The 22,913-nt window shown below is 39.1% G+C and overlaps 1 protein-coding gene across 3 annotated transcripts in view; it reads right to left on the reverse strand.

Annotated features, from left to right (window-relative positions):
• Nucleotides 1-1,945: 1,945 nt before the first annotated feature.
• MICU2 (mitochondrial calcium uptake 2) overlaps nt 1,946-22,913 on the reverse strand; it is a gene marked incomplete at its 5' end in the record, with an annotated part of 74,808 nt that continues 53,840 nt past the window's right edge. Inside the window, 6 exons of one of the 3 annotated variants that reach the window (XR_014026356.1) lie at nt 1,946-2,570; nt 6,963-7,086; nt 8,482-8,594; nt 9,947-10,104; nt 12,377-12,485; nt 12,682-12,853. Coding sequence is in view for 1 of the 3 variants with exons in the window: in XM_081327176.1 (XP_081183302.1) it covers nt 8,490-8,594; nt 9,947-10,104; nt 12,377-12,485; nt 12,682-12,853 (544 nt within the window). Of the gene's footprint in view, nt 2,571-5,882; nt 7,087-8,481; nt 8,595-9,946; nt 10,105-12,376; nt 12,486-12,681; nt 12,854-22,913 lie in introns of those variants that run through there. The other 2 variants (XR_014026357.1, XM_081327176.1) reach the window with 2 other exon arrangements.

Raw genomic sequence — 22,913 nt, forward strand, 5'->3', positions numbered from 1 at the left:
CTGACTGCCAGATAACAAAGGATCCAGTGAAATATTTAGGACTTTACTTGACAAGATTCAATAAAGACATACATCAAAACAACTACAATAAACTGTGGAAAGAAATGTATCTCACTATCTTGAGTTTGCCCATTTCTCATCGGTCTACTCTCCTTTTCAATTTTTGTCTTGCTGGCAATAAAATCTAGACTAAGACACCCAGTGTAGGGATCTGATTGGTTTCCTCCACCGCCAGCTTTTTTACTCGCATTAATACACAATATAAAAATGATCTGAACTTACCATGAGTTATTTATGAAGTCACTATGTCTCTACAGTTGCATTACATAATCCTGAATTCGATGAAATACTATTAAAATGTACCTGGAAGCTTATGAGGGAGGACATATTCTTGGCATCTGTGGTTGATTTTCAGGTATTGACTGTGGAAAAGAATTGTTTCCCCAACTATGCCTAGTATATTAGCTCAGTCTGTTCCTAGAAAATGAAAGACTGCCGTCTTCTGTCCACGTTTTAATAATATTTTTCCCACTTTGATACCAGATTCAGATAGGTTGAAGTACAAATCCTAGCATGAGTTACACTGACTGAAAATCATGAGGACTGTAACTGAAAACACATGTTGGATGACCAGCCTCACCAACTCTTCTACTTAGGTGTTGCAGATACTTTTGATCAGGGGTGTCAAACCGCAGGCCCACGGGCTGGATGCATCATAGCGAAACCACGCCCACCCCATTGCCGGCAATGGCAAAAAAGTCGTGATATGTGGCGACATGTCATGTGACGTTGCGAGTTTGACACCCCTGCTTTAGATGCTGCAGCTAGTCTCAAATACAACATCCATGCTTCCCATTAGAATTGATCTAGGAGAGATGTTCTACCAGGTTTCAAAAGGAGGCCTGGATAGCAGCCAAATAGAATTCTACAGATTGGCTTGGATTCATGTTCCAAATATTCCATGTTCTGTCTTCTCCGTGTTTTATTGTTTGTATAACTGCCAAGGATAATGCCATGAATAAAAAGTTTATTAGATGATAACTAAGTCTAGTCCTCTTGTAGTAAAGATAGTTCTTGACTTATGACCATAATGGAGCCTGCCCACCATGGCTGCCAATTGTGATGGTTGTAAATTTTTAAATTTTTACAACTTCTTTTGCAGAGGCTGTTAAGCAAACATCATGGTAATTAAGCAAATCAATGCTGGGATACGAGTGGGGTTTTGCCAAAACCCAAAAGTGCCAGTTTTGGCAAAATCATCATAAAATGCAGTTGTGTGACTGTTGGATGCTGTAAATGGCTGTAAATATGGCCTGGTTGCCAAGCACCTGAAGTTAAGTCACAGGACTGTGTGGAGGCGTGATGGTCAGAACTTAGAATATGGGTCATATATAGCCCCTTATTAAATTTGAATGGTCACTAAGTGAGTAGTCATAAGTCAAAGACTACCTGTAATAATATCTTAGTATTTACATTGAGAAATTAACATTAGGAGCAATAACCATAGATACTATTAATCTGGAAACCTGAAGATGGAACACTTGCTTATTCAAACCATAAACCTGTAAGTGTGTATTTCTAAACAAACATATTAAGAATGGTTGCAGGACTTGGGTCTGGCTAGTCTAGAGAAAAGATAGACCTGGAGGGAAATGATAGCAGCATTCCCATATTTGAGAGGCTGCCACAAAGAGGAGGGGGTAAATTTATTTTCCAAAGCACCAGAGGGCAGGACAAGAAACAATGGATGGAAACTAATCAAGGAGAGAAGCAACCTGGAATTAAGGAGAAACTTCCTAACAGTGAGAACAATTAACCAGTGGAACAGCTTGCCTTCAGATGTTGTGAGTGCTTCATCACTGGAGGTTTTTAAGAAGAGACTGGACAGCCACTTGTCTGAAATGATGTAGGGTCGCTTGCTTGAGCAGGGGGCTGGACTAGGACTTCCAAGGTCCCTTCCAGCTCTATTCAGCTTCTGATTCTATTTTACATTGCTACTGTAGAAATATTAAGATAATAAACATTGTTTGGAATTTCAAGTTTAGACTATGCTGGAACAGTAGTAATGCTACTGGTGGGATTGATCATGTAAGTACATATACTTATCACAGTCTTGCAGAAATGGGTCTACTGTAAGATATTACATTTGAACTTAGCAAAGGAAGGAAGAAGCGATGCTGTAGATAATGTGTGTGTACATGGAGAAATATGGGGAAATGATTTTTTTTATTATGTGTATCACATTTTTAGGCCAACAATTGCATTCTTCATTCTTATCATTGTGATTTCTGCATTCAAAACTATATATAATTTTCTATTGAAGATATCCCAGAATGATAATTATGCAAGACAGAACCATAAAAATGTAACAAGATTAGTCACATCTATTCATTTAATAAATTTATATGGCAGTACAACTCACAATGGTGACTCCCAGAAATTTAAGAATTCACAACTTAAAACTCCAGGACCACCATTCTGTGGCTGCAACAGGTATAATCACACTAGGCACTTGATTGGTTGTCTATCAGACTGGAGTTCCCAGGCCTGCTGACAGAATCAGGGCCATCCTGAAAAGTAACAAGGTGGTGATACATTTCAAGTAATCATAGTTCTCTCTAGAGGTATCCAAATGTTTTCAGCATTATCAGTCTGGAAATGTTCTGAATCCTAAAGTTATTTCAAATCCAGAAATCCATTTAAGTTTGTAGCCTTCCAAAATAGAAACATATATTTTGTTCATCTCTATTAACATCCAGGTAGTGTCAGGCATCACCAAAAATATTTACAGCAAGGCTGTAACTCTTGGTTTTCCAGCCACTTAACTCCTATTCACAAATTGGCTTATTCAAATATCTTTTTTGCAGACAAGAATGAAGCAAATTTGTCCACTGTAATACAAAAAAGTCAATAAAATCTCTCTATATAGGCCTATGCCCCAATCCTATAAATCATAAATATGATCATTCTCTTGATGATTTTGGAGGCACTTGGTCTAACGTAATGGTTCTTTTGGGCCTCAAATAGCTGCTCCTGCGTTACTAATTTAATTTCTTACAGATAGTACAACATTTTCCGACATGGCCAATTTTTCATCACCATCATTGCAATCATTTCTCCCCAATGTTACATTTAGCTAGTGCTAAGAAATTAAAAGACGCCTGCTCCTTGGGAGGAAAGCCATGGCAAATCTAGACAGCACACTAAAAAGCAGAGACATCACACTGTCAACAAAAGTGCGTATAGTCAAGGCTATGGTCTTCCCAGTTGCAATGTATGGCAGTGAAAGTTGGACCATAAGAAAGGCTGAGCGCCAAAGAATTGAGGCCTTTGAACTATGGTGCTGGAGAAGACTCCTGCGAGTCCCTTGGACTGCAAGGCGATCAAACCGGTCAGTCCTAGAGGAGATCAACCCTGACTGCTCTTTAGAAGGCCAGATCCTGAAGTTGAAACTCAAATACTTTGGCCACCTAATGAGAAGGAAGGACTCACTGGAGAAGAGCCTAATGCTGGGAAAGATTGAGGGCAATAGAAGAACGGGACAACAGAGAATGAGGTGGCTGGATGGAGTTACTGAAGCAGTAGGCGTGAGCTTAAATGGACTCCAGAAGATGGTAGAGGACAGGAAAGCCTGGAGGAACGTTGTCCATAGGGTCGCGATGGGTCGGACACGACTTCGCAACTAACAACAACAATTACATTATAGGAAGACATAGAAATGGTCTATACTTATCTAAATGTTAAACACCATGAGCAGGCAATAATATTTAACAACTGTTCTCCAATATTTTTTTATGATCAGCTGAATAAATCACAATCAGGTATAAAGGTTTTTTTTTAAAAAAAAAACAAGTAAAAAAAATCAGGATAAGAATCAACACCAATATTTAGAAGTAGCCAAAGCAACAGTCAAATTGTACTAACACCTGAGATTCTGGAAAATGCAAAATGAATACAATTAAATGTTATCTTAATTACAAATATTGTTGTATTCCAACATTAATATTTCTTGCTGCAGAACAAAATGGGATCATAGCACCAGTTAGCGAATATGCAAAGGATTATTTATCCAAAGTAGCATACAGTAATTGTACAGTTATGTTTCCTTCAGTTTCAGTTCAGTTCATTGGCTTCGTAGGTATTACAGGATCAGCAAAATCTATTTAAGTATTATGATACTATAATTGTTGTCAATATACTTTCAACATAATCCCACGTGTTTACTTAAGAATAAGTCCCACAATTCAGCAATTTTGGTATCACAGAGTATCATTATTGTGAATTTTGATGTATCTTAATATATACTGTGTTTCCCTGAAAATACGACCTAGCCATAAAATAAGACCTAGCTTATTTTGGGGGGTTCAGGCTAATATAAGCCCTATCCCAAAAAGTAAGCCCTACTTAACCCCGCCCACTCCATCCCATCGTAGTTTTTTTGTCAGGCTGGATCGCGTGCCTCCCCTCGCCTTTCCTGCTGCTGGTGCTACCACTGCGAGTTCAATTTAGTGGCTTGGCTAAATTGTTCAGCTGTGGCGGGCCGCAGTTCCCATCAACTTCAGAAAACCTTAGCCCAGGCAACTCGCAGCTAAAGCAATCCAGCTTGCCAGCAGTCAGGTTGGCCGTTGTGGGAGCTGTGGCCTGTCCCCGTCCACCAGCTCCGCCGCACATGTGGGATGAGCCTCCCACGACAGCCAACCTGACCCTGGGTGAGCCGGATTGCTTACAGGGAGAGGCTGTATGTTGCAGGAGGACTGCAAAGGGCACATACGGATCCCTGCAGCTCCTGGAGGCTCCGAACACTGCTTTTTGTGCTGCTCGGTTTCCCACTCCACCCCCACCAGGCTGATCTGGTGAGCGGGAATGCCTTCCGTCTTCCCTGCCGCTGCATTGGCAGGTGACGCTGCCTTCCTGAGAGGTGGTGCAACAATTCAATGGCGGCCACGCCGTGAATGGGATAGACCATCTCCCAAAGCACGCCAAAAACAGTGGCACAAAAAGGGCATGCACGGATCCTTGCAGTGCCTGGAGACCCCGAGTGCAGCCCCGGGGTGGCTGTGCTGCGCTGCAGCAGGAAGGATGCCAAGGTGGCAGGTGGAGCACTGGAGGCTTGGGGAGGGAAGGTGGTGAAGCAGGGATGTGGGGTGTTCATGTCCTTCCCGTGCCAGGCCAGTCCCTGCATCCTGAGGGCAGCCGTGCTGGACGGCGGTGGGAAGGAGGCCGAGGTGGCAGGTGGAGTGCCAGAGGCTCAGGGATGGAGGTTGGTGGAGCAGGTGTCCTGCTGTCAGTACCCATGCCTTTCTTTCTGACTCCCAGCCCCATGCTGTTTTTCCTTCACGATCCGCCGCCGCCCCTTGCAGGGAAACAAAGTTTGTGTGTGTGGGAGAAAACAGGTCAATCAATTCCAACTTCGCGCACTTTTTTTTTTGCGAGAAGTTGGAATTGATTAACCTTTCCCCTCCCCCCACAAACTTCCTTTTGTTTTCCTGCACACGGAGGCAGCAGATCATGAAGAAGAAACGGTTGGGAGTCAGGTAAGGAAAGGCATGGGTGCTGATGGAAGGATGCCCACCCGCTTTACCACCCTCTCTCCCCGAGCCTCCAGCGCTCCACCTGCCACCTTGGTGCCCTTCCCGCCGCTGCCCAGCACGGCCACCCACCCAGAGGCTGCAGGGGCTGGCGTGGCAGGGGAAGGGCACACATGCCCCACCCACCCCAATATCGTACCTGGTCCTCCACCACTCTCTCACTGCGTTGCTTCTCTACCCCCTGCACAAGCCCCATCCCACACTCGCGGCCTACTGATACTGGCAAAAAGCCCCCCAGAAAGTAAATCCTAGTGCTTACTTCAGAGCCCAAAAGAAAATAAGACCGGGTCTTACTTTCGGGGAAACACAGTAGAGTCCAAGAATGTGTTTTGCATCCATTTCAGCTGCCAGTCCACTTTAATATTTTCCAATTCCTTTAGAATGATTTAAGACATTCACCGCCACGAACAATGATCTTAGGATTTAACTTTAATGCATTGAAATTACTGAACTGTTTACTCTTCAAGGTTCCCATAACCAAAATATTTAACTGTTTGAATAAAGACCATTGTTTGAATGACCCCAGTGGAGTTCCTAAGATCCAAATATAGAAGAATGATTTGATGTTACAGAACCAATTAGCTATAGATCTAAGTATTTCTGCTGAACAATATCTAGTATGTCTATGGAGATTCTCAATCATCCAGGTGATGGTTGTCCCAAACTATGGACCGGATGATTGAGAATCTCCATCGACATTTAGCCATGCACTTTAGTACAATTTCTTGCTATGTTTTTAATCGTAGTAATCAGAGTATAGTATTAGTATACTATAGTATTTGTGGGGAGAATCTATTATGCAATCTATTACATGGAGAAATGTTTGGGTAAAATAATTAAGACTACAATATCTGGGGTGGTTACTGTAGTAGCAATCCTTGCTCATTTAAAACAGATTAATCTCTAAAGGCAGCATGTTTGAAAACTAAACTTTATTCGGTGGCGGTCAGGCAGAAAACATAACTAATGTAGATGCATGCTTTTAAAAATGAATTTTTCATGACCAGCCTCAGGAAAATTACTGGAGTGAAAAACAGTCACTTCAACATGTATGTTCCTCTCTTTGCTCTGGGAGGTCAAAGTGATAAATCTTCCGTCATTTTAACAACACTACAACTTTCCTATGAAAATGGCTGGCTTGGGTAAAAGTGATTGGCCCAAAGTTGCCCAGTAAACTTTAAAACTGAATGAGGGTTTCCTTGTTCCTAGTCCAGCCTTTAACTAATATACTACACTGGAAGTATAATATGCTATTAATATTCATTCATATCTCAAGTCAAGCAATTATTATAGAGAGCTGTCAGGAATTTAAACAATGAATCTGATGGTACTTGACAGTAAGCAAATCAATATACAATACCTATATATACTAACATTCATTTTCTTTAATGACTTCATTGTGTTTGGCTTCTAATCTCTGTACACTTGTGCAATTTACAATCTTCCAGCTTATGTAAACGTTTTGGTATTTCCAGCTTACAGTGAAAGATGCAAACTCCTGTGCAAACAGAACAAAGTACAGAATATATGAAGAACGTAATAAAAACATGTCTCCAAATGCAAAAATGTTTTCAAATGCCTATAAGGTGCTGTGCCCCAAGAATACCTTTTGCTGACTAATATCTTACCTAGAATTTATATTGGATATTTAAAGCTCAAAAACTTTTAAAATTCCATTACATTGCATTCTATTATTGTATTTTTCATACTTTTCTTCCCTTTAATTCTTAAACATGGGGATCTTACCATGCGTGCTATAAAACATGCCTTTAAAATATATTTCCTGACTTACAACTATTTGTTTAGTAAGTATTCAGAGTTACAATGGCACTGAAAAAATTGACTTACAACCTGTTTTCACACTTATGACCATTGTAGCATCCCCATGATCAAAATTTGGGCACTTGGCAACTGGCATGTGATCACCATTTGTAATCTTCCTAGCTGGCTTCCAACAAATGAAGTCAATGGGGAAACCAGATTCATTTAAGAATCACATGTTTCACTTAACAACTGCAGCGATTCATTTAACAACGGTGGCAAAAAAAGTTGTAAAACGGGCACAATTCACTTAACAACTGTCTTGCTTAGCCATGGAAACTTTGGGCTCAATTTTGGCCGTAAGTTGATGACTGTCTGTACTAAATTCCAGGTCAGCTGGAGAACAGTATCCATTTGTAAAAAAATGAGTACAATCTAAAATAAACTTAATGCAGAATTCGGTTGCTAGAGGGATGTGCAAAGTGTTCTACGCATGGAAGAACTCGTTTCAGGTAGTCTGCCTCAGGATCAAAACTAGCATCTTTAAGAGACAAATACTTTGGGGAGAGACAAAAGAGAGGGCAGGAAAAGTCCGAAGAGGTTTCAGGGAAAGAAGGTAGGAAAAGGAAGAGTTAGGAGGGTGGATGGATCAATTGCATAGGCTGCATTTGAAGCCAGGCATGATGGAAATGGTGGTGGCAAAGGTGAAGTAAGGAAAGGATGGTAAGTTCTGCTAATGCTTTGCACTGGTGGCTCTGTCGTTCCTGAAGTCAAGGACATCAGCAGTTAAGGGCAGAGAAGAGGAAGGGTTGGGAAGAGCAACAGGTGGTCCATGTGGCTTAGGAGGGAAAGAGGGGCAAGGTCAGAAGGCCCCTCCCAATTTTGTTTCAGTTAAAATGCAGAACAACCAAAAGTGCTTTGGGGGGGTTTAGTTCTACCAAACTGCAGCCCCCCTTAATGATTCCAAAATGCAAAATACATTTTATTTTTCACGCCCACCCCTATCAAAATCCAATAATGGAAGTGTCCGATATTTCACTGTATTAAACGATTGCACCTCGTGTAGCCAATCTGTAAACAAATACATGACAAACAAAGCAAAATCAGAAAGCTGAGTTGCAAATGATCTTACAAATACATTTAAAAAGGACTCTTCCCGGTTTGCTTCCAAACTTCTTTTGCTCCTTTAATGGTTTCTCGTTTCACACATTTCCAGTAACCTTGGACTCCTTGTTGCTGAGGCACCTGTTTAAATAAGTAGCAGTTACCAGTCTATATATCTTATAATTTTTAAGGTTGGCTACATCCAGTAAAGTCAGCTAGTCAGATCGATCTGTCTGCCCTGTTTTATCATAAAATGATTAAAGCGATCTGTCAACCATTCCTACTGGTCCAAACATATTTGCCTGATCACAGGACACATTACTTTGGCCTGGTTAATCATCTATAAATGAACCTGTCACAACCACAAGTATTTTTTGTCATTGGAAACTGCTGGACAGCAAATTCACCTTTGTTGGGCAAACTGGCACTACCTCTTGCTTGGTTATTCCATTTAGCCATTGAATTATTTTGTAAAGGTAAAGGTAAAGGTTCCCCCGCACATGCGTGCTAGTCGTTTCCGACTCTAGGGGCCGGTGCTCATCTCCGTTTCAAAGCCGAAGAGCCAGCGCTTGTCCAAGGACGTCTCCGTGGTCATGTGGCCAGCATGACTAGACGCCAAAGGCGCACGGAACGCAGTTACCTTCCCACCGTAGTGGTCCCTATTTTTCTACTTGCATTTTTTACGTGCTTTCGAACTGCTAGGTTGGCAGAAGCTGGGACGAGTAACAGGCGCTCACTCTGCTACGCGGCACTCGGGATTCGACCCGCCAAACTGCCAACCTTCTGATCGACAAGCTCAGCGTCCTATTTGTTTATTTTTGTCTTCCTTCCCTGTCCCTTTTTTCCTTTTTGTAGGGCATGCATTTGGCATAAGCCATCATTTAAAAATGCTTTGAGTACACAGTTATCTAGTTTCTTTTATTTTTATACTCATTACCACCATTAGAAGCTTTGGGATCAGTAGCATGAATGAAGTATCCTTTGACTTGAGGGTGGCTGCCAGTGATCCCAAGGAAATATTTATATATCTACATAATCTGGAGGCCTTCAAAAAGAAACTGGATAACCATTTGTCTGAAATGGTATAGGAACTCCTGTTTGAGCAGGAAGTTGGACTAGAAAACCCCCAAAGTCTCTTCCAACTCTATTTTCTATGTTCTATATATATCTCTGCCTGTCTATCTGTTCATCCATCCACACACATAGCACTAGTACAAGAGATTGTGGCAGAACCTCAACGCAGCATATTGTATGGATGTCCAGACTAGGTTGTTCAACGAGAGATGATAGATTCAGCTGCATTAAATTTGTATACCAGCTAACCCCTATTATAAACTGCTTGTTTTAATATGATAAACTTTTACTTTATAAATGCATATTTATAAAGTTGATAAATTAAAAAATTCTATTAGATCATATAAGCTCTCTGTGTTGTTTCCTTACTTTATTAAAACGATTAGACATTTCTACTGAACATTTGAGAGAACTATTACCCTTAATCCGCGATGCATCCTGTTTTTGAGAACTCCAAGGAACTCTGCATGGCTGAGGCAATTATCTCCATCTAAATCAAAGATCTTGAAGATGGTGTCCAAAACGTTATCTGAGAGCTCCTGTCCTGTAGCCACTTTCACAGCTCTCTTGAACTCCGCTAACACAAGCAAAGATATTTCATGTTTCTATTAAAAATAATAACTAAATTTATAAATAGCCTTGGTGGAGCAGTGGGCTAATGCCTCCTTAAGTAACACCAGCTGCCTGCAATTAGTGCAGGTTCGCATCCCACCAGGCTCAAGGTTGACTCAGCCTTCCATCCTTCCGAGGTAAGTAAAATGAGGACCCAGATTGTTGGGGGCAATTAAGCTGACTTTGTAATAATGCCGCTTGGGGGGTGTATGAAAGCCCTAATAAGCAGGCATATACATAGAATGAAGTCTACTGCTAAGCTTGTAAGCCGCCCTGAGTCTTCGGAGAACGGCGGGATATAAATGGAATTAAAATAAAATAAAATAAAAAAATAAAATAAAATAAAATAAATAAAATAAATCTAAAGAATAAAGGAAGCTGAGAACTTTACACTCACCAAATTAATAGTGTGATCAGAAAACCTGTGCCCATGGCCATGCTTAAACAGCTGTGAAGAAATATTACTTCTACTTTTACAGAAGTGGAACCAGTTTCTTTATGGAAAAAAGCTAGCTTTTTATCTGAATCTGCTTTTTGAGCACAGAAATTTGCCCAGTAAACAAAACAATAAAAATAAAATTTACCTGGAATATTATAATTCCTTTTATATTTTTGAAGGAACAGTTTTTTTCTTGAGTATATGTACTCTAAAAGATTTATGAACTTTATCTATAATTAAATTTTTCTTGAGTTTGCTTTGCCTTGTCTTTGTCTTGTACGGCCCTACACTAACTGCAATAGAAAGTCACTCATTACAACCGAGCTTTATGAAAATATATAGAAGTTTGGGGGGGGGGAAAGATAACATTTAACCAAAATGCAATGTAATTTTAAAAAATCAATCCATATCAAATGGGGGTTTTACGCATTTTTAAAAGGATATAACAGTTTTGTACTAGCAATGGATCAACAACAGATGATGAGGGAAAAGAGAGCACTATAAAGCAAGCCAAAGATGTTGTTCATTTTTGGATTCTATTGTCTTATAATTTCTTATTTACATAAATGGCAGCAGAAAATTGATCCCATGTTTACTTGTTAAAGGTTCAGCTTTGTAGTAAGGTTTATAAATGCTATTTCACATACTATACTTCCTATATGCATTCCAGTTTTTCGCTTCTTTTTCAAAGAGTTTTTAAAAACAAAAGAAGAAATATACTTAGTTTTCGGTAGAGAAAATCCATATACAACTAGGCACACTGTAAATATTTGTTTTATACAGTAAAAAGTGTGGATCTTTGTAAGGGCTCTTAAAAGTTCTTTTTTGGTTTTTTTTAGGAGGGGTCAAAACGAAGATTCTAAATAGATTTTTTGGAAAGCTTTGATTGCAAGTTTTGTTTTAAAGGTAATGTTATTTATTCTGTTTTCCAAATCGGATCAAAAGTTTGGAAGAGCTTTGTTCATGCTCAAGAGCTATTTTTCCCTAATTAATTGAGAAAACATCCATTGACTAAATTTTCGGAATCAACTCAAATTGCTCAACTGGACTGACTGTCTAAATTGAATGGATGATTTGGACTGAAACTGATCCTAACACCTCAGTTCTATTATTATTCTAGCATGGCAGCAAAGCACAGGGTACTGTATTTGTTAAAGAAACTTTTTAATACATTTTACCACAGTTCATCTTAAAAAAAAATGAAAGGAGGCATCTTCCAATAATTTTTTTAAAACCCTCCAAGACTCTTGGTGACTTCATAGACACATCCATATATTTTTCTTGGCAGCCATGTAGAAAAGTTTTGGCATTGTTTTCTTCTTCTTTCCAGGATCTCACCAGACCTGATGTTTGTTGTTTAGCTTCTGACCCTAGACCAGGGGTAGGCAACCTCAGCTCTTTTATGACTCATGGACTTCAACTCCCAGAATTCCTGAGTCAGCTATTTTGGGAGTTGAAGTCCATGAGTCATAAAAGAGCTGAGGTTGCCTATCCCTGCCCTAGACAAAGCCAAGGTGATGTTGCCACTACTGAGATTCCAGTTAAAAATCAGATAGCAATATTGACTGGGAATCATTTGTTTTTCCATTTAGAAACAATTCCTTTTCTGTGTGCTAAGAGATGGTGATTTGTCATCTCATAGCTGTCATAATACATAGTGAGGGACTAACATATAATGCATTAAGTTCAAAATAACTTTATAAAGCAAAATTGACATAATGGGGACATTTTCAGAATCCATGGACATTATCTTTTCATTTTGATTTCATGAAGAGTGATGAAATGATGCACTTCTTACCCCGTTTAACAGGACGGCTGGCTACAGTAAACATTTTAAGGGCAATTGAAAAATCTTCTAAACGATTTGTAAATTGGCAGAAAGTCTTAAATTCATCCATACTGATACTCTGGAATACCAAAACGGGTGAGATGTTTAGTCAAGACAGCAAAATCCAAGGGTATTCATAAGGGATTTGTCAAATTACTATATAATTACGTATAAAATAACTTGATTATATTGTATTGCATTATATTGTTGTAGTTTAGAAAGCTCTTCAGTTATATTATAGATGGTTAACTCAAGATAAGGTAAGTTATACCAACCTCTCCTGCTTGAATTCTCTCTTTCACATTTTGCCAATAAATTTCATTATTTTCTTCGTCAGTGAAATACAGTAACCACTCTACAAAATCTTCCTTTCTCATGAAGGTTAGACCTTTGGAAAACTGATTGAATTCCATTTCTTGTACCTCTGCTTGTAAATCCTGCATAAATCTAAAATAAACAAACCAATAATAACACAGCTTAATTAAGTGCAGAAAGGGGCAACCAAAAAGATCAGGGGCTTGAGAGACATCTGTATGAGAAAAAGCTAAAACGTCTGGAGCTCTTTACTATGGTAAAAGATTTAAGGTGCTGGTACTTACCTTTAAAGCCCTACATGGCTTAGGCTCGGGATATTTGCAGGACCGTCTGCTGCCGGGGATGACTTCCCATCACCCAGTGCGCTCACACAGAGAGGGCCTCCTCAGGGTGCCGTCGGCTAGACAATGTCGGCTGGCGACCCCCAGGGGGAGGGCCTTCTCTGTGGGAGCGCCAGCCCTGGGGAACCAACTCCCCCTTGAGCTCCGGATGGCCCCGGATCTCCGGGCCTTTCGCCGCGACCTCAAAACTTTCCTTTTTCATCAGGCTGACCTGGATTGACGACGGGTTTTTAAAATGTTTTAATTTTTAATTGTTTAGTTAATTTATTTTGGGGCTGTTTATTTAATTTCTTTTAACTTTTGTATTGTTGTTTTTATTGTTGTTAGCCGCCCTGAGTCCTTCGGGAGATAGGGCGGCATATAAGTCCCATAAATAAATAAATAAATAAATAAATAAATAAATAAATAAATAAATAAATAAATAAATAAATAAATAAATAGTTAGTGACTTAAGCAGACACGACTAAAGTATTAAATATAAAATCATATATGCCAAAGAGAAAGGAGACTTTTTTCATTCTCTCAAAACAGTATGATCTGGGATCATCCAATAAAGCTGAACAAAAAGAAATTAGAAACTGACAAAAAGTATTTTTCAAAAAACAGAGTTGTGAAAAATAGAGTTGTAGAGTTAATTACCATAAGACATGGTGATGATTACTAATGTGGATGGCTTTAAAGGAGGATTAGATAAATTCATGGAGGACAGGTTTATCAAAGGCTTGGGAATCAGTGTTACCTCTGGGATGGGAGCAATGTGTCAGCTGAGGAGAGAAACAGTATGAGAAGGCAAAGTCTGCACTTCCTGCTTGAAAGCACCCCAGAAGCATTTGGCTCCCCAAAACTAAATGTCAGATTAAGATGGCCTTGGTCTGTTCCAGCAGACTTAACCTTTTGTCAAGATAATTATTTTTACACTTGCAGTTTTAGCCAAATAATATTTTACTCATATCAACTGATGGCACTGTGTAAATAAGGAGTATCCTCTTGGAGTCATTGTTGTAGGAGAATACAACATACAGACAGTTAGCTTCCACCTCCTAACAGCAATACCTTTCATTAGTTCCATGTTGCAGAACAACAGAAATTATGCCAAGAAGGCAGAGTTCTATAAGCTGTTGACTAACACAAGTTGAGTGAAAGAAATCATTAGCTTTTTAAAGATTGCAATCTTAAATCCACTTAGCTGGGAGAAATTAATAAATGCCATGAATAATAAAAACACTGTGAAATCTTGTGCTTGAGCAAGTCTACCACTAGAGTGCCCTCTTAATTCATCTATGTTCATCAGTAACTAGGCTGAAAAAATGTTGGTATCTGCTATTTCTTTAAATTTCCCTGAATGAGAAAGCAGACTAAAACATGAAAGTAGATAATGTGCACATATACTTTAATCAAAATCTGTTTAAAAAGAGACTAATAAAACTTCTAAGACATATAAATAACAGAAATGAGAAATTATCTGCTATAAAATACTCTTGTTCAAACAAGCTAATGTCACTTTTATACAAAATTTTGTTAACAAATGTATCATCATCATCAATGAAATATAAATCAAAACTTGGTTATAGAATGGCTATGACAGAAAAATCAAAATAGTTTCAATTGGGAAAAATGTGACAATCCTACACCAGGCCAAATCCAAAAATGCTAGGGAATTTCTAGAAGCCTGGCATTCTGATAAATCAGCCATCAATAGACACATAGACATTAACAACATCTATAGACTATGCAAAAGAGACAATCAACCAGCCCAAAAGAGAAAAAGACTCTAGCACAGGGGTCTTCAAACTTGGCCGTTTAATGACTTGTGGACTTCAACTCCCAGAATTCGCTGGCTGAAAAATTCTGGGAGTTGAAGTCCACAAGTTATAAAAGGGCCAAGTTTGAAGACCCCTGCTCTAGCACCTCTCCACCAGCACTCAGATCAGCATAGATTAACTCCAAGGTCAACTTCAGACTAACAATCAAGTAAGCAATACCCTAATCAAGAACAGCTCAAACAAAGAATTGCTAAGACCGCCCCCACCACCCAGACAGGCAAGACACCAGAATATGAAATGACAGCAAACAGCACTCCTTACTAGCATTGATGATGCTACCTACTTATGGTAATGAAACATCTTCAAGAAAACAAGCAAGCAGAGAGCACCAAGGACTCCTCAGAAAAATCATATCTGTATTTATAAAGAGAGAGATGGGTATGAGTATCAATGTTGATTTCTTCCAGTTTCTTATTTGTTAAGGCCTAAATCTGTTTTGTCCCTTTTTTAAAATCAATTTATGAAGTTCATAGAATACTTGCAGGGTGGGAATTTGTTTATTTATTCAATTTCTATAGCCACTATCTCAAACGAATGACTCAAATAAAAAAGAACAGGACAGGATGGAGAACGAAAGTAAATATATATGGCAGCCAAGAGAAATTTTCATAATAGATGTCAATGTAGCCAGGAAACGGGGTCATTCACAAACTTGGAATCATATAAATGGCTGTACAACTGTTTGATTGAAGACCTAGACTGCATTTGCATATTATGTTCACAAGTTACACCATGAACTTGACCTTTTTTAAAATAATATTTACTTGGTTTACTTGGTTTAAATAATGTTTACTTAATATTTACTTGGTTTTTTAATTAGGTTGTCTTTATCTAGATATCTAGATATGCATGGAGAACATATCACAATTTAGCTCAAATTTATGCAGAAATATTGTAAATAAGTGTTCAAATAATAATAAACCTTTATTGTCAAAGTACAACATGTGTACATTGAGATTAGCTGAGCCTCCCCCTGTGCTCTCTCCCCCCAACACACAGTGACAACAAACCCTCCATCCCACCACACTATGTGAACCAACTACACCACACACCGGCCTCCCAAGTCAATTCTGCATACGATTATGTCCCGTTTAAAAGCCTAACAGCCCACAGATAAAAGCTATTTTTCAGCCTGTTGGTACGGCTGGCTATATTCCTATATCTCCTACCGGATGGTAGGAGAGTAAAGAGATACCGTCCAGGGTGTGAGTCATCCCTGAGAATCTTCCTCACTCTTCCAAGGCAACGAGCCCTGGCGATGTCATCCAGTGGTGTCAGGGAACAGCCCACAATGTCTTGTGCTGTGCTCACTACCCTCTGTAATACTTTCCTATCCGCGGCTGTCAGACCAGCATACCAAACCACAATACCATACAAGAGGACGCTCTCTATGGTAGACCGGTAAAAGAGGGTCATTAGCTGTTGTTCTACCCTGTTCTTCTGCAAGATCCTAAGAAAGTGAAGCCTCTGTTGGGCCTTTCTAGCCACCTGGGTTGTGTTAACTTTCCAGGTCAGATCTTCTCAGAGGTAGACTCCCAGAAATTTAAAGGAGGAAACTCTCTCTACACAGTCCTCCCCGATGTAAAGTGGGGCAGGTTCCTCTTTTTTTTCTCCGGAAGTCTAACACCATCTCTTTCGTCTTGCTGATGTTTAGGTGCAAGTTGTTGTTACTACACCATATGGATAGTTTTTGTACCTCCGCCCTATATGCTGTCTCATCCCCACCTGTAATGAGACCCACCACAGTTGTATCATTCACAAACTTTTAAACACTGTATGCAGCTCCGGATTCTCCTCTGGAGTTCTTGGTGTTCTCTTGCTGCTGTCATGATGTTGGGCAACATCTTCAAACAACTAAGCTCAAAGAGCACCAAGAACTCTACAATATTAAGCACTACTACTTAAGCTATAATCAGATCTTCTTCTTCTCGAATTATAGGCCTTTCCAAAATATTTTGTGCTGCCACCCAACCAATTCCTACTTGATATCTACCTTTTCCTTCATCTGTAACACTGTTCTTTGCAGTTGCTTTTTTTTATAGAGCTCAGCCATCTCAGTTCCTTTTATTTTTCGCATGGCATTTTAGACACATCCTACAGTTGCTAGTAGCCATTCTTCGCCCCCCCCTTTTAAAAAAACAAAAATAAAAAACAACCAAATGAACATTTGACAAATTCCAGATGCTCCCTGAAGAGAACAAAGCATTCCTGTTGCTTCTTGCAAGGTAAGCCAACTGTAGGAGCAGTCTGATTAGGTTGTTCTAGGACTAGGTGGACAGTTTCTATATACCTTTGGCTCTCTTCAAATGGAGAACAAAACAAGAGTGACTGCATCTTTATCCACTAGTCTCCTGAGAAAACCAATTTTCTAGATTCATTTCAATCAGGTTTCATTAGCAATTTGGGGACAGAAACTAACTTAGGCACCCTGTGGAGTTCTTGATGTGAAAGCAAAACAAAGACAAAAGGATAAAGGAGGCTGAACGTTGCAGAGGCATTGGTATCTATTTTTAACCACAATGGTGCCAAAATGGTGAAATGTGCACCATATTTAAGGCTTCAGCTCAACCCTGGTAAGACTAAGTGATTGCAGGTTTTCTGACTTCAGTGACCTTCCATCTTTATCTCTAAATGGGGTTGCATGCCCCACGGCTGGTGCATAACTCGGGGATTCTTCTGGACACATTCAAAAAGCAGGAGACACCTATAATTAGGGTTTTGTACAGGTTCAACTTATGGACCAATTACACCTGGACCAGGGGATCCAACGTATGGTAATTCATGCTTTAGTTACTTACTAAAGTGGATTATCATAACAAGGTCTACATACGGCTATCCCTGAATAGCATTTGGAAGCTGTAGCTGATTCAAAATGCAGCAGTGTGGACTGCATTGGGCACTTCATGAAACGGCCTTGTGACACCTCTGCTTCACAAGCTGTATTGACTCTCTAAAGGTACAATTCAAGTCACTGATTATTACTTATAAAATCTTTATGGCATGGGCAATATCTGCCTTGGCAATTTCTGGTTTTCAAGCAAGAATTGGGAGGTTTGGCATGCTGTAGATTCCTCAAATATCATCTATTGTGGTGCTTAGCTATGGAACAGTGCCCCATCTCCCCAATATAGGTCCTGATTCCCCTGGTTTTTTGTAAGGTATTAAAGACCAGGATGATCTGTATGGATTATTATATTGGTTTCTATAGATGCATTATAGTTTGTTGGTTTTATTCCTCTGTATGTTATCCAGTGTCAGTTTTATGAGATGTTTGTATTTCCTGCATGACATCACACACTAGATAAGAGCAGAGTTTGAATCACAAAGTATGTGTCTGGTCCATTGCAGATGGATAAGAGGACTCTTTAAGGATTCTCTTTGACAGCATTTGCATGTGTATACATTTTGAATACTCACAACTCCACTATGTTCAGGGAAGTGAAAAGGAGCATGACTGGGAGGGGAACACAACTAACAGAGTATATTCTGTCATGTCCTATCCCTGTATAAAAGGGCAGTGGTGGGATTCAGCCAGTTTGCACCACTCTGGCGGAACTGGTAGCTAATTTTTTGTTGCCCAGGCCCAGAATGGACTTCCAGAAGTGGCATCCACACAGAGAACCAGTTGTTCACATATTTGAATCCCACCACTGATAAAGGGTGTATAATAGCCATTGTTAAAACAATAGATTCTACAGAAATATGGATACTGCATCACAGCTCTGCAAGTCACAACAACAAAATATAATGTTAAAGCAAAAATGTAATATATAAAAAAGGAGAAAGCTAAATTTCCTGGGGCAATGCATCAAGAAATAAACAGTAACTGTTCAGTCCCTTAAAGAATCAAAACTATTTATAGCATTGTTCTGCCAATTTCAATAAGCCCAATCAAGCCACATGCGCATCACAACCTGTGTATGAAGCATTTTTTTAAAATTATCCCTGAACTACACAAAATTCTGCCATTCCTTTTTTCTACTTATGAAGCTGGTTTTGGATCTGTATCCTGAATTACCATTTATTAATTACCATGCTGAATTTGAACCCACATGAAACTTTCCTGTTTCCTGTTTCCTAGCCCTTCTCAATTTCCCTTCCAATTTTGCAATGCTTGAAAAAAACAACAATGCTAGTTTAAAAGCTTTATTGCCAGCATGAAATACATAACATGCATACGAGGCAAATTGCCTTCTTAATGGTAGAGAATAAATAAAACTAATCAGGTGCACCATGAAGTAGAAGTCACAACCCATGTAATGATCTGCTATACAGAAGACTTGCTGTGTAGCATGATTTAAAGTCACTTCTGCATGCTAACTTTAAATTATGTGTTGCAAAGAACAACAAATCAACAGGAAAAGTGAAAGACTAAATAATGAAGCCTACATTTCATGTCAGTATTTTGAAAAAACAAAATCTCTTAAGCATACATAAGCACCATTAAGCCTTATGAATGAATCTCCCCCCCTCCCCCATCAACATCATTTTAAGGAATGTAAATTACATAGTTAACAATATCTAAGCTTCCGTGACAGGTTTTAAAGCAGCCTAATCAAATGTAATCACTCCTGCTTTCTCTGGCTACTCTGCTGATCAATGGAAAGCCTTTTTAACATGAACTTGGAAAATGATAAAAGCATTTGCCATCATTTTCCCCTCTGCCTTTGACAATGATCTATGTCTGTACAGCTCATCAGTCATCTGTTGTAAAAACATCATGGCACTTTGATCAAAAAGCCAACAATAGCCTTCCATGTGAGGTAGAAATTTGAAAAACTATGAGATAGAAATCACATTTTTTCCTGAACAACAGACCCCAGAAATGATGTGCTTGAGTTACTTACAAATAAAATAATGTGAAAAGTGATATCTCCACAGAGCTTTAAAGAAAAATAGACACTGATCCTTTCATTCACCTTTCTATGCATTAAAACAAACTATACTGTCATGTCGCAAGGCAGATGGATTGTGGATATATGTGGTCAGTGATAAGGAGACACATACCAAGGGCATGAAAAAGAAATGCCTCTGTTGAAAAATTACCTATATAAAACCCTATTCTTATCCTAACAGCTCTAAGAGCAAAATGTGGGAGTCCAATTTTGATTACAAGCTTCTATCTGTGTGGTAGGCAGAGGTCTTTAACCTACATTTGTTGAATGTAGTAGGTACACAGAATTATCAGTGTTATGCCTCATTAGATCAATGCAGGATTTTATCTAATTACCTGAGACATTCCATTTCACACATTAAATGCAAACAACCTTTTACTAGTGCACTCTGGACTTAACACAATTTAAGACCTCACTGAAAGAGAAAAAGGAACAAAGGAAATGAACACATTTAGAATGTAAGCATATCAAAAACTTATTTTCTTGCAGAACTGAAGCATATCCTAAATACATGGAAGTGCAAGTTTTTGTGGCATTAGGCATGGCTAAATCAGAATTTCTCCTTTTTTCCTATCTTAACACCATCCCTCCACCATTCAATACATTACTTTTAAATCAAAATTAGATACAGTGTTTACATGATTTGCATGCATATTTTTCTAATATTATTATTCTGCAATTAAATTCCCATGTAAAATGCATTTCGCTACTTTCAACAATATACATCTTTTTGTGCCCATTTATCCAGTTTTTCACTTTGTTCAAAATTGTAGCACAACATTCAGAAATATACAAATCCTGGAGAATAACTAAATTTTGATTTGGAAAATGTTAATTGGATAAATTTGTACTGGAACACGAATTAAATAAATTTCTCATCCATCTCCAGAAACATCTACTTAGGTTTTAGCTGAGAGTAAATGCATTCTAGATAGTTATGTATGTCCACTACAAAGAAATTAGGAAAATAACTTGATTATGACCAACTGTATTGCAAGTTTTTCACTGTTCCAGATTTTTAGGCTTGCTACTTCTAAGCAAAAATATAACAAAATAAAAACATGAGGGAACAGACATGAAACTCGACATGAAAAACACAAGATTTCTTTTTGTGAGATGAATGGAAGAAATGCTATGCATGTTTAAAAGAGGACTGATCATACTGAGTAAAAATAACACGATCCATTTCTGAATTCAGGATTAACCAGATGAATATTGTATTTGAGTTGTGAATGGGGCTGCTTCCGACACCAGCATCAGTGTTAATTGTGAAAGAAGCAGTTGTATTATGAATTCCATCTAAGTGATTTAGGCTTAACAACAACAAAATAACAGAGTTGAAAAGGACCTTGGAGGCCTTCTACTCCAACTTCCTGCTCAACCAGGAAACCCTGCACCATTTCAAACAAATCTCTTCTTTTCTTTCCAATGTCTTGGCTTTCCAACATTTACATTTACAATGCAGAAAGGAGCCACTATATAGAGGTTCCAATAGCCCAAAGATACCATTGGACACACATAAGAGGAATCTTAAAGTGAAAAGGGCCAGTACTGAGCTAAATGGACAAATCCTCTCAATTGTTCTTTGGAAAGATACACCTGCCCATGTATCCTATTTAGTACAATGCTTTGGCCAAACTATTTAAATGGTGAGCATTATTGATGTATTTCATGTATTGGTATAATATAGGTAACAATATGCTGATTAATAAGGTGTTGGTAATGACCTATAAAGCCCTAAATGGCTTGGGTCCGGACTATCTAAGGGAACACCTGCTGCCGGCATCATCTTCCCATCGTCCTGTGCGCCCCCACAGGGAGGGCCTTCTCAGGGTACCGCTGGTTAATGAATGCCGGTGGGTTATTCCCAGGGGAAGGGCGTTCTCTGTGGGTGCGCCTGCCGTATGGAACCAACTACCCACAGAACCTAGGACTGCCCCCGACCTTCGCTCATTTCGCCGGGACCTGAAAACTTGGCTCTTCGATCTGTTTGGTCCAGACTGTGGGGTTGTTAATTTAACTGGGTTTTAGATTTACTCTTGGGGCTTGAATTTAATTTAATTGTTTTAATTGTTTTTAATTTTTTGTATTCATGGTTTTAACTGCCCTGTAAACCGCCCTGAGTCCTACGGGAATAGGGCGGTATACAAATCCAATAAAATAAAATAAATAAATAAATAAATAATAATGCAGTGAATGTCAACTATCCAGCTGGCATTTCCAGAAAAAGAAACTCTCAGGACTTGATTTTATCAAGAGTATAATACTTTACTGAAAATCTACATTGGCACAGAAGAAGCGAAACCAGGTCTGATTTTCCCACTCAGAGGCTTGCTTAGTTAAACAACAGGCTCCTTCGTCCCCACCCACCGGGTGTTCACATTGTCCAATAGTAACATTTCTTCTTGTTATGGAAACAGTCCACTTCCCCACTGAGCACCTGCATTAGTGACTTTGGCTCTCACAAGCCTCGGTTGCCTAGATAACACTCCTCCTCTCCCCCCCCCTTTGCATTCCATCTCATTGTCAAGATATGACTGAGGGAGAAAATGTAGGTGAAAAGGCGAATCAATCTTGACAGTGATTAGACAAAAAGAATCCTCACTTGCATAGAATAGTGTAAGCAAATCTGGGATAAAACTGGAGTGGCTTTCATTCGGTCTGACATTGTTCAAATTATTCCCAAACTGATAGGCGTTATTTTTATTGTTATGAGGGAATGTTGGGTGTCTTTGGGCCAGTCACTCTTTCTCAAACCAGCCATCTCACATGTTTGCTGTGGGGAAAACAGGCAGGCAGGATAAAAATCTTAAGCCTTGCACCTGAGAATCAGAATTTTTGTATTAAGACAGAAGGTATAGTAGACATCAATGGTTTGGGACAGCTACAAGTGACTGTATGCCATCTTTTCAAAATTTACTGAGAATCATTTTTACTGACATCCAAATTAGAAAGAAGGTGCTACTGGAGTCTAAGAAAAACAAAATAACATTTTATTTCCGTGTACAGTGATATTTTGTCCTTCACTTATGAAGACTTCAATTCAGTGCGGATTCATGAAAGAGCAAGTTGTGGCTATTCCTCTGGATTGACATGCCCTGCTTAAGCTGTCATGATGAAAAAGTCCTTGCCG

The sequence above is a fragment of the Vipera berus genome (assembly GCF_964194415.1).
Source record: "Vipera berus genome assembly, chromosome: 4".
Lineage (NCBI taxonomy): Eukaryota > Metazoa > Chordata > Lepidosauria > Squamata > Viperidae > Vipera > Vipera berus.